This window comes from Phaethon lepturus, unplaced genomic scaffold, assembly GCF_000687285.1.
Source record: "Phaethon lepturus isolate BGI_N335 unplaced genomic scaffold, ASM68728v1 scaffold40965, whole genome shotgun sequence".
Taxonomy (NCBI): Eukaryota; Metazoa; Chordata; class Aves; order Phaethontiformes; family Phaethontidae; genus Phaethon; species Phaethon lepturus.
The window spans coordinates 1-12,592 of NW_010540569.1; the positions used below are offsets into that span (position 1 = coordinate 1).

Sequence of the window (12,592 nt, forward strand, 5' to 3'; positions counted from 1 at the left end):
GCCCATCGCCTCCACTCTGGGCTCCTCTGCAACACAGAGCTTGAAATTCAAGAGCCCCAGCTTTGGAAAAAGGAGTCGCCCCCCCTCCAGGACCCTCCTGTCTCTTGAGAGTGATGAGCATCGCCATTCAAGGACCCACCACATTAAAAGCAACCTGGTCTTCTGCTGGAACCTATTTTAAGGGCAACCACAACAAACCCGCTGCCCCATTTCCCAATCGGATGCAGCTGTGCTTATGCAACTGCCATCCCTCCATTTCCCAATCGGATACCATTACCACACAAGCAGCCAGTTCCTCTCCCTCTGTCGCCTGTCCCCAACCATAACCCCAGAAGCACCCTCCGAGGTGCTCAGGACCACCACGCCCCACCAGAGGCTTCACCGGGTGGGGCTGGAGGAGCATCACTCACCAACATTCATGCCCAGGTTCACGCGGAGGTCCACATCCTCCGCCCACGCGTCGTGGGCTGGTTCTTTGCACAGGACAGGGAAGATGCCCCGGTAGAGGTGGGCCTGGCGTGCTGTCTGGTCATTACGGGTCACGGCAATGATGGGAGCCCGCGGGCGGTACCGCGACACCAGGTGTGCTGACCTAGAAGGAAATGGGACCCGTGCTGAAGCACCACGTTACAGGCAGTGCCGCCCGAGCTCGAGGAAGCTCGTGTACGCCACCGCTCGCAGCACAAGCAGCGGCAAGGTCTGCCCGTCAACCTGGAAGGCTCCACCAAAACCCCTTGAGGCACATCGAGGGTGACCGCAGGAGATGCCAGCAAGAGCCGAGGTCACCAGCGAGCTTGATGTTCTGCCGAATTCCCAGTCAGGCAACTGGGCAGACCACCACCAAAGGCCATCCCTTGGCGACAGTCCCTACTCCAGTCCTGTGGTGAAAATGACCTCGCTGCCGAGTTCAGGACATGCCATCTGCGTGTTTCGGTCCTGAAAACAAGCCTTTCTTTGTCTCTGTTGCTATGTTAAGGTGGCGAGATGCCATTTATTCTGGCCTCTGCAGATGGCAGGCTGTCCTTGGCATCTCAACGGGGGTCCCTGCAAGTTCCCTCTGTTCTGAGGAGCTCCCGGTTTCTGGGATGGAAAGCGCTACCCAAAGCTTGCCAAGGAGGAAGCCATTCGCCTCCCAGCCACATTCACCTGCCGAAGCCAACGAACAGGCCAGCTCTTCCGCACAGAGCTCTGCTCTTGCGCCCAATGGGAAGCAAATGCAAGAGAGGCCAAAATTTACATTGGGAAGTTGGGGCACAGAGTCCTTAAAATGCCTGGGTGGGGACTACAGCCTCTCTTTCCCCAGGCACTGCTTACAGAGAGCGTCTGCAAATAAACTGAGATTAAAACTGCAAGGCCACAGCATTAACAGCTCCATCTTTCCGACGAGCTTGCAAGTATCTCCACCGGCTTTTGCAGCCTCGTTTAGTGGAGCCAAGCTCAGCAATATTCAGAGATTGCTGCTTAAAGGTAGGCAGTAGCAGTCCGCTCAAAGCGCCCAAGCACACGTGCCAGCTCTCAGACAATCCTTCCCACGCTGTCCAAGAATCCTCCCGGAAGCTCTAGGAGATCCAGGTACTCAAAGGCTGTAACAGAATCCACAGCTAAAAATATCAAAATATCAGAGTTCAAATCTCTTTAAAAAGGTCAAGCTAAGACTGGAACCCTTTACAAAGAAACATTAGAAGCATGAGGGTATCCAGAAAACTCAGTGCTTATAGTCACTCCTCATCTCTGCAGAAAGTGGCTGCTTCAAGTCATTTTAAGCTGTGAATTTAGGTGAAGGATTCACCGATGGTCCAGATCTTCAGGTAGACCATGCCCAGCGCATATAATCACATCTCTGCTGCCGCACTATTTCTTTGGTGCGAATCCAGCGCAAGAAATTCAGATTTTCCTTCCAGAAAGCAGCCTGAGACTTATGGTTGGACGTGCTTTGAGGGTGGGCAGCCTAGCTCCTCTATAGATGGAAAAAGCTGATCAGCAAGGCTTCAGCTCCCTTTCCACAACTGGAAGAGCGAGTCTCTACTCGGCAGTTGTCACCATCGCTGGACAGAAATCCCAAACTAAATAGTTCCAGCGTGTCTGCGTTGCTGTCTCCCACCTGCAGCCAAGGCACTGAGCTCACCTGAGGGTGCAGGCAGCACTTGCCTGCTGGGTGCCTGCCAGATGCCTGCCAGTTCAGCGAGATGACTCGCAGGCAGGCATAAGGAAACCTGTAAGAGGCAGTTTCCAACGCTTTCAGCTTCTCTGCCTAACAATCCTCGGCTAAGCAGTTCCTCTTTGCCACTCAGGCTTAGGCAAGCAGGGCTGATGCCCGAAAGGTTCACCAAGGGACCTATAGTTTTGGATGCTACTATGAAAGGCCAAGGCCTCAATTTACAAAAAAAGAAAAAAAATATACACACAGATTCTGCATCCATCTGCCTTACTGTTAAATGGAGGATTTCTTGCCAAGAAGTTGGAATCGAAGCTGCAACACTTATTTTCCCTTGACTCTTCCAGCCAGCGCTGCTGGCAGAGATGCCATTCGCAACAGCGAGGGGAGGCAGGCCCGGTGCTGGTGCCACGCTGGCAGAGGCAGGCTGAGGAACTCGGAGGTTACGTTTGTGCAGATGTTTGAGATGTCTGCCCATCTCCCGAGGAACCGACAATGCAGGCAGGCAGCCTGGGCTCTCAGTCGCTGCCAAAACCCGGGCTTCACTGTTAGAGTTCTAGTCTCTCAAAGCCATCTTTTTCACGAGTCTCCTTCCCCCACCCTGTCACGAAGTCAGCTTGACCTGAGGGAACCTGTCACCTCCTACCTTCCAGACTTGGTGAGAACAATAATGGCCCCACTGCAGCACTTGAAGGACGCTTCCACAGCGCCAACAGCAGCGGCCTCCGTGGGATCACAGTTCAGGGAAGTCAGACGACGCAGTTCCTCAAACAATTGCCTGTGAAAGATGGCGGCTTCGGCCTCCCGGGCAATCTATAAGAGCAACATGCGTTCGGCAAGACAACACTCACATCAGTCACTCGGGGCACCACAGGGCAAGGCGAGGTGCTCTGTCATCAAGGTGTCACACAAATACCACCAGCTTTTGACACGGTTACCAATTAGCAAGCCCAGATTTAGTTGCAAGATGCTGGGGCGCTGGCCGCAAAGCTCGGCCACCCAAACAGCAACAGCCTTACAGAGGAACCGTTCCATTCTCAAGGTTTCTTTTTGGAATTGATGGCACCTCACCCTGCCGAGTCCACACTCAGGTGACATTCTTGCCAACTGCCAGGCACTCTCACTCTGCTTCTGCCTACCTGGAGTCCCTCCCTACCACGCCGATGAATTCAACTCAGACCACAGCGGTTATGTGAGGCTGATGCCGTAGCAGCAAGCTGCTTGCTAAATATTTGCAGTGTTAGAACGGAGCGTGTTTTTAACTCATGGAAACAACTGGCACCAAGCCCCCTCTCTGAGCCCTACCTGCCAGATTCGGTCAGAACTATCAGGGCTGGAGCTAAGCACTTAAAAGAGGCCTCCACTGCGCCTACTGCCATGGCATCGGCAGGGTCCCTGTTGTTAACATTGAGGCGGAAAATTTCTTCAAACAGCTGACGATGAAACATTGCGGCCTCAGCCTCACGAGCAATCTGCAGGCCCAAGTAAGAGGGAAAGGGGAGAAAAGAGGAAAGAAACGAAGGAAAAAATACACCAGAGTAACATGAGATCACGTTAATTTGCTTAATTGGTCACAGTAATGCATGCGAGAGGATATTAACGGTCAGGCTGTGAAACTCTTTGGCTCTCAGGTTGGGAGTTTGCTGAATGCAACCCAGTCCAACACGCCACAGCCACACCAGCTGGTTCACCACGCCGTTTAACCGGCAGGCCCCGGTCACTGGGCAGGCATTTCGCAGGTGGCATTCTTGCTGTATTTTGGAGTCCTTTCAGAGCAGGCAAACGCAGATCCCTTTTCAAGAAGCGGAGCAAGCCAGCTCAGGGTCAGACCATGCTTTGGTGCGGCTGCTTATTACTTCCTTGAGAGACAGCACTGCTGGAACAGGCTTCCCAGAGCCAACATGGAAGCAATGCACTTTCAACATCACCCCTGAAGTTGGGAGGCAGTCTCTCTCATTAGATTTAGTTTAACTTGAGCGAGCCAATAAAGATTTAGTTTAACTTGAGAGCCAGTAAAGTTTCACATCCAAATGCTATACCAACTTCCCTTTCGGTAACAGAGAAATAAATAGGAACAAGCCTTCGTTACAGGGTTGTCAGAAAATGTAGGTTGAGGTGTTTGTACAGTGCCAGACTTGGACAGCGGCACAGCTAAGGGCTTTCTGTTCAGGCTAAGCATTTGCAGCAAGTTCAGTAATCTATTCATCCCAGCACGCTGGGAATCACTCACATTTAAAGACAACTGTCATCTCAGAAGGCTGCATTATCCCCTGACAACCTGATAAAGAAGGCTTGCAGAGACTGGAAAAGCATGCAAAGGTTGATCATCTTTTCAAGGACAACTTCATCCAGTTACTTCAGAAAGTGAGCAGCCACTACAGAGAGCGTGACGAGTTCATGTTTAAGCAGAGACTGAAGTGCCATGGTTATAGTGAAAGCTTTGTAGTTAGACCCCACCCAAATTTTGGTACTCTAGTGTTAATGAATTATTTTATGTGATGCTAGGAATTATCCCTCTTCCAGAGATATCAGTTTAAGCCAAAGTAGTTAAGTATCTTATGTCTAAAAATAACAGGACACATGTGACAGGCAGGAACAGCAGCCCAGTGCCAAGTCTGGTCCTAAAGCAGCCTGTTACTTGTTACTGCTGGCTTTACACTGGCCATTAGATAAAATGGAAGTACTCGCCTCCAAACCACTTACTCTAAACGCAAGAGCTGGTAGCCAGGCAGTTTATCTTCAGCTCCTGGTCCAAAGGCAGGGTGACCCCGAGTTTAGAGGGAAGCCTGCATTCCCCAGTTGTAAGAGAATACGTGTATGCACGTGTCTGCTTTGACAGTGGCTGCAGAAGGGCACAGCAGTTCTCAAACCCACGTCACAGCTGGCTTTAGTCATACAGGAACGGCCAGAGGGTTTCCAGTTGGTAGGCAGGTGGAGGTACCAGGGTGGAGGTGGGAGAAAGGAAAACGGAGCGGCTATTTAAACCTTGGTCCCATTAGACAGCATGGCCAGGGCAGCATGTGAAGACAACTGTGGATCGTGGACTGGAATTGGAAGGAAGCCCACTCCCACAAGCAGGAAACGGCCTGCCCAATGTTTGGAAGCTTGCTACAAGACTCCAGGTGCATGGCATTTTTGTCACAGAGATGCCAGCTACTGAAGAGCAAGCTCGTTTCTACGAGGCTAGCTGGAAAGGGATCGCTAAGCGCAACTACTGCGGAGTCCCAGCAGAGCTGCTGGGACAGGCCAGGGATAGACAGGCCAAGTCTTTTAGAGAGGTGCAAGGATACTACATAGCGCAGACCCTGATCGTTCTCAGCATCACAGCCCGGGTTTGCTGCCCGCACCTCACTACAGAGGGAGCTTTACTTGCAATACTCCTGTAGCAGCACTGGATAATTAAGTATATAACCCCAAACTGACAGCAATTTCAGGCCAGGGAACACAGACAGGAGCTGCTTTTTACCAGAGGCAAGGTGCTCTCTCCCTGCTATGACCACTTGGCCACTTCAGATGGAAATATTCATCTGCTCTGGCCATGCTGCAGATTTTTCAGACGACTTCGGGCACTATTGCTGGGCAGGGCTTCTCTCAACTAACACCAAGTGAATTAGCTCAGATGAAAGATCCTGACTGTAGAGGGACGTGCTCCTACCATCACAGAGTTGGCACCTTGCTGCCTGTGCCATGTCACATTAAATGAAGTGAATTTGTATTTGCTCCTCTGCACAGAGGGTTAAAACTTCCGTATTTCTGCGGAGGCCTGGCAGAGTGCACACCACTATTCCCAGGTCTGCAGGAAGAGGGAGGCACGTGCAACGGATCCTGAGCTCAGGCTGCAGGTACAATACAACCTGCCCAATTCTAAGAATTAATGTCGGAATGGAAACCCGGGTGTAAGGTTTGTTGCAGCAAGTTTCCAGCTCTTGGTAGAAAGTCAGCCCTCGTTATTTAGGGGGTGAAAACTGAGGGAGAACCTTTTAGGTGCACCATTAGCATTCAGCCTGCAAACCAGGAGTAATCAAGTCATATTTGGCATTTGCCACGTCCAAAAAACACCACTCCATATTGACCAGTTAAAGGTTAAAAGTTATTTACATAATACACTGCAAACGAACACTAGCTGAGTTGATTAATCTATATAACCTGAGTTGCAAATAAAACTGGTGAGAGTTATAACTTGTGAGAGTTATCACAGCTGTGATTCACAGCACTGGTAACTGGGGAGAAGCAACATTTGTAGATACTTGACATCAGGCTTTTTATCAGCTGAAATGCGAGCTGGGTGAACTCGAAGCAGAGCAGAGGTTTCTGGCAGTTCAGGCATGTAAAAATATGGTGCTGTCAGTACTCGTGCAACAAACACCCCCAACACCAAGCACATCAGGTGCTCAATGCATCAGCACTGTAAATCAGACTCACAAGCTTCCCCCATACCCCCCCCCAGAGGAGTCAGCCAGTACCTTTCATTATCTAAACTGCTTAAGCAGCTCCTTGACCTTGGAGAGGTTTAAGGCATTTAGTTTAAACTATCCAAAAGGAATAGGGCATTATGGAGAAACTCATACCAAGGTAACAGCAAAAACCCCTTGACCCCGGCTGAAACACAAAATTAATAGGAGTCATCTGAAGTTTTAGATTTCACAGCACTGCAGAGCAGCTCTCAGCTCTGCCCAACAACAGTTTGGAGCACATCAAGTGAGCTTTCAGGCCCTCAGGACCACACTAAGGTAAAGAAACACCCGCAGTGGGAGCGTGAACAAAGAAAGGACTCCTTTGGACTGCTGGGGGCTGCGACCTCGCACCAGATTTAGATCTTCAGGTGCCTGGCTCAGACAAAAGATGCAGGGCAAGAGAGCACTGCTACTTTCACCTGCGGGACAAGCCCCCCACCAGAGCGAAGGCAGTACTCACAGCGTGCTGCATGCGCACAGCCTCGAGCGGGTAGTCTCCCTTGGCAGTCTCTCCAGAGAGCATGATGCAGTCAGCTCCATCCAGGACGGCATTAGCAACGTCACTGCCCTCAGCACGGGTCGGGCGAGGTTTCTTGATCATGCTTTCCAGCATCTGGAAGAGAACAAATCCAAAGAAATCAAGATACTGCAGAAGAAATCAGCTGCTTTTTCCACTAGTGCGCTTCAATATATTTTATAGGTAGGACAGAAGACAGAATGCAGCCAAAGGACTCTGGGAGAAGAGTTCTTCCAGCTGCTCTGTCCTGTACACACGGGTCCCTAACCAGCTTTGAATTAAAGCATCTGTCAGCAAGAAAAACAACCCATTTCACTTTGTACCTGTTCTACATTCACTCCTTTTCCAAGGAGGTTTAACCCATACAACATCAAGACACAGTATTCTGACTTTCCAATTTAACTTTCTGGCACAGAGGCTTGGTCCAAGGAACTCTGAGCTCTTTAGAGCAGGGTATTGCGTTAGGACACCGTTACGGAAAGCTCAAATCCAGCCACATGTTCCCAAATTAGCATCTAGGGGGTTGGTTTTTTTTCATCTAGAAACAGCAAAGTCTGCACCAAATAAAGTCATCTTCATCCAAGACAAGATTTCAAATTATGTAATAAGTACAGGCCAGTAAACTCAGAACAGCTAACACCAGCAGCCTCCTCGGCACCCCTTCTGAAGAGAGCGGAAAACCAAACAGCATTCCAGGAGGTTAGCTTTTCCTACCTCCTTCTCCCAGAAGCTAGTGTAACCTAAGCCTGGCCAGCTCTCCTATCGTCCTCAGGTGCTCAGCTTTCTCCCCACTGCAGCTCACCACTGGGCAAGCATCACTCATTTCCTCATGAAACACCTCCTGAGGCAGTGTTTCAGTTGCATTTCAGTAGCAACACAGGAAGAGGAAGGGCACATGGCACTGTAAATCCAGAACCTTGTCTGATGACTACTGTTTAGAGACAGCTTTTGCTTCTGCAGCCTGTGTGCGGAGCGAGCACAGGCAGGAAACCAGTCCTCCCAGTGCCCAAGGACTGCCTGCACATGATCCCTAACTGGAACCAGTGAAGCTAAGCATCAGCTCTCTCTCCCTCACCAGAATAATACGGAGATGGTCTTTTCCTCAGTTCCTTCCAATGCTGCAGTGTGGGTGCATCTTGTAAGATACCTGGGAACCTTAGCAAGTCTTCTCTGTTAGACACAGATGTGCTGCTACAAGATGCAAAGGCAAAGTGTACGCAATTTTTTTTTCCCAGAATGAGTTTAGTCAGCCCAAAAGGCTCATACTGCATGAACTTGAGGGGTAAAACCTTCAGCAGCCACACAAGAGGTCCTGTAACCTTACTGGGGAGGATCCCAAACACATCTTTAAAGAAATGCCTCAAAATGTGCTATTCAGCTATGAGCAAAACCCTTTTGCTCTTGGCTGCTTGCTCTCTAGCCAACACCATCAACCATGACAGCTACCAACATTCATATCCTGCCAGACTCTGGCAGTTAGGAGCCAGCGTTGCATTTTGAGTACCTGAGTGGCACAGATGATGGGTTTGCCAGCCCTGTTGCAGCGCCCAATCATCATCTTCTGGGCAAGGAAGACTTTTTCAGCAGAAACCAGGTCCCCACGGGCCACCATAATGCCATCGCTAGCCTCCATGATCTCATCAAACCTGACAGCAGCAAGAGAAGAGGTTTATTAGCCCATTTGTTCGGCAAAGCACCTTCTCGTCTGTTCCATCCCCTCCCAAAAGAAAGCATCGCTCCGGAGCGTGATACGCAGCTAGCTACGCTGTCAGCACACGGGCTTTCCACATGCCATCTCGGTATCCTCTAACACCAAGGTAGGAGGAAGAAAAACAAGACCAAATCATAGCACATACAAAGTGCTATATGAACCTTTCTAGAGCTATACAAAGACAGATCGAGGGAAGCGGGAGTTGATCTGAGATACTGTAGTCCGATAGTTTGTCACAGACTTGGCGATTCCTGTGCATTAGCTCACCGATTTGCATCCGTAATGGCAAGTTTGGTAAGTTTGAACTCACATTTGCTGCAAAAAATATCAGAGATTTTTCAGGGAGACCGTGACACTGTCCCCACGAGCTCAGCACATGTGACAGTTACACAACCCACTGTCATACCGCAGCTATGTCAAGTCCCACGCACGTGGCATTAACTGACAGCCTGCAACTCGGACTAGCAAGTTAGCTGCTGCTGGCAAGCTAGAGATCATGAGTCCTGACTACAGCGTGAAGGGGCTGTGTTCTTCCGTTGATACAGGATGACAAACCTGAAGTGTCACCTGCACAAAGCTCACCTGCGCACACCCTCATGGTTCTCGATCTTGCTGATGATCTTTATGTTCTTTCCCTTTTCCCCGAGCACCTTCCTGACAGCATGGACATCAGCAGCTTTGCGGATGAAGGAAGCAAACACCATATCCACGTTCTGCTCCACACCAAATTTTAGGTCCTGAATGTCCTTTTCAGAGACCGCAGGCAGGTCGACTGCAGCACCCGGCAGGTTCACTCCCTTCTTGCTGCCAAGCATGCCACCGTTCTCGATCTCCGTCATGACATAGTCCTTGCCTGAAACAGATGCATTCCCATGATCAATGTTTACCAGAAAGCTCCCTGCTGCCAGCTCCCACACACCTCCCTGCCTGAGAACGGCAGTGCCAGCAGCAACCGCCTGTGATGAAAAGCGCATCACTGCTCTCTTCAAACGATTTATGTAACGCCAAAGCTTGCAATTTACCCATGGGAGGAGGACAGACCGGCTTAAAACCGCTTCTACGCTATTCTTGGAGAAGATGCCATTTGTTCTGTGCAGGAGGCTGGGGCTGCTTCTCCTCAAAAAAGCCACCAGGTTGCATTTCTGCACACAGGAGCCCTGGAATACCAAACTGAGCCCCCCAAAAGCCTCACCTCCATCTCCCTAGGCACTCTGGGATTAGAGGCGATGCCTTGAGGCTAGAGCAGTTCAGGCAGCACTATAAAGGGACTATTATGGAACTAACCTTGCCCCTACATTACCAGTTGAAGCTAGTTCTGTCTTTAACCACAAAACTCAGGGTTTATGCTGTAAAACCAGTCAAATCCTGCATTAAGAGTATGAGTTAGTTAAACAGGCTTTAATCATGAGCACTGGTATGTCCCTACCACACATTCACCTTTGAAGAGGTGTTTTAGATGAGAGTCTAGTGAAACCCAGCTGAAGTTTTTTGGAAACTTGCTACAGTTGATATAGAGAAAGTTTTGCTCAAAGTCTCCTTACAGCATTAAGAACCATGTACTCCTTTCTTTAATACACAACTGCAAGCTAAAGAAACAGTTGCTGCGGGGCAAGCACAAACACATCCCAAGGAAAAAAACAAACAGGCATAACTGGAACGGTTGTTACACACCTTTCTCCTTAACCAGCAAGGAAATCAGACCATCATCCACATAGATCTTGCTGCCAACTTCTACAACCTTGGTGAGATTCTTGTAGTCCACCCACAGCACGTTCTCATCACAGTTCTCCATGTAGGCATCGTCCAGGGTCACTTTGAGTGGTGCGCCCTTCTTCAGCTCCACTTCTGCTGTGCCACTCTGCGTGTCAAAAACGTGCATTTCAGCAAAACCAGTAAAAACCAGCACACAACCACCTCCCAGACTGAAGCAGTCCATCAAAACTTTTGGTATTTGGTTCATTACCGTGTTTCCTACGGACGTTTTTTGTTTGGCAAAGGCCACAGGCATAACATGGTATCCAGTCTCACACACTGAAAAATGTGGGTAAAAAAAAGAGCAACTTACTCCCTTAATGAGTCCAGTTCGGATTTCAGGTCCCTTGGTATCCAGTGCAATAGCCACAGGTCTGTAGGTGATGGGATCAGAGGCAAAGCTCTCTGTAGCTTCTCGCACGTTCTTGATTGTGCCCTCATGATACTGGCAAGGAAAAAAAAAAAAAAGAGATGGAGATATTCAGCATATTTCTATTCCACCGCTTCTGAAAAAGTGGTCTGAAAAAGACCACCACACACCCCAAATGCTGCCCGAGCTGACAGCTCTGCTCTCACTTTATGCTTGATTTCACTTCTAGCTTGAGAGTTTAATTCAGACTGAGCTTCCAGAAAAGCAGAGTGTTGAGGATACAAAGGCCCTCCCCACATGGAAGTGGAGCTCAGCCGTTATCTGGCTATGCTGTCGGTGCCCCCAGTTCTATGCCCAGAAGGACAACTCGAGGAGACTGCCCAGGCCACTCGGTTGAATTGATTTTCCATCAGGACATACACTTGCCGTCTAGAGACAGCCCACCAACCAGCAGACCTTTAGGAAGAATGTTTCCAAAAGTTTTGCTTAGCATCTGCCTGTTCAACATGGCAGAACATGGGCAGCGGTGGCAGCTGGACGATTATGTGCGTGGAAAGACTCCCAAATGCCAGGAAAATGTCACAGCCAAGCGACTGCCACACACAGCTGTTCTCCTCCCTCCAAAGTGTGGAAGAGAGAGTGCCACTCTCTGCACTGACGACTCCCCCCAGACTTCCAGCCTGACCCCTCTTATCAGTCCCACAGGCAAGCAGACAGACAAGCTTTTTTACAACTCATCTTAAATTTCCCCTAAAGACAAAGGGCTTGCTAAGAGGACGTTATCCATTTAAGTATTTACATTTTATTTCAAGAGCCAAAGCGATCGCAGATGGAAGTTCAAGACTGCAGCACCATGCACCCGGCTTCCAAACTTCCACATTTTATTAACACTGCCAGTTTCAGGACAGACAGTTCTGCGGGGAAACTCCCATCCCAACTACCTCAAACGAGCTTCAGATGACCAGATGATCAGTTTACTTTACTTGCTTAAACAACATTAAGCGATAACCTCGACTGCACGTTACGTAACACTTGACAGACTTTTGTAGATAAGAAATACCCTTTCCGCTCTGTGCCACAGACTGACAGCATTTGACCCGATTCACCTAGAAACACCCGACTCCCCCCACACCACCCATCCGCCTCGACACGAGCCCCACGCAGACACTTCAGTATGGTGGGGATGACAATCCCGGCCCCACCTCCCTGATGCAGAAAAAGCTGTGCTCAAGTTCACGTGCATGCCCTGGGCCAGAGATACAATGCAACTGCCTACTCTTCAGAGCATGAAAAATTATTTAGTTCATTCATTGAGTGTGCAAGTTGAGACTGAGAAGGCCCTGACCCTTCCATGCACCACAGCCTAAATGGTGCAGCACAGAAATTACGCCTGAATGGTGCTATTGCATTTCGCTGCTCCCAATCACCCAGGATTTTTCCTTTTTAGTTTGATAGCAGTGACTAAGCGGCTCCTCGGGAGTCTGACTTCCTGAAGAGTTATGTACGTTCTACAGAGTTATGTATGTTCTACAGGAATGCAGGCAGAGCTGCAAGTAAAAGCAATTTTTTTTTCCCCTATATAAAAGGGTTGCAGCCAGGTGTTAAAGCACCTCTGTTAAAGTTGAAGTCCTGC

General features: G+C 49.5%; 1 protein-coding gene across 1 annotated transcript in view; it reads right to left on the reverse strand.

Moving 5' to 3' along the window:
• Positions 1-378: 378 nt before the first annotated feature.
• The window catches only part of LOC104621084 (pyruvate kinase PKM), a 14,655-nt gene continuing 2,441 nt past the window's right edge, over positions 379-12,592 (reverse strand). The window contains exons 4-10 of the mRNA XM_010287475.1: positions 10,903-11,034; positions 10,509-10,695; positions 9,420-9,690; positions 8,631-8,772; positions 7,070-7,222; positions 2,802-2,968; positions 379-592 (exon numbers count right to left, since the gene is read on the reverse strand). Coding sequence (XP_010285777.1) covers positions 403-592; positions 2,802-2,968; positions 7,070-7,222; positions 8,631-8,772; positions 9,420-9,690; positions 10,509-10,695; positions 10,903-11,034 — 1,242 coding nt within the window. The 3' untranslated portion in view covers positions 379-402. The remainder of the gene's footprint in view (positions 593-2,801; positions 2,969-7,069; positions 7,223-8,630; positions 8,773-9,419; positions 9,691-10,508; positions 10,696-10,902; positions 11,035-12,592) is intronic.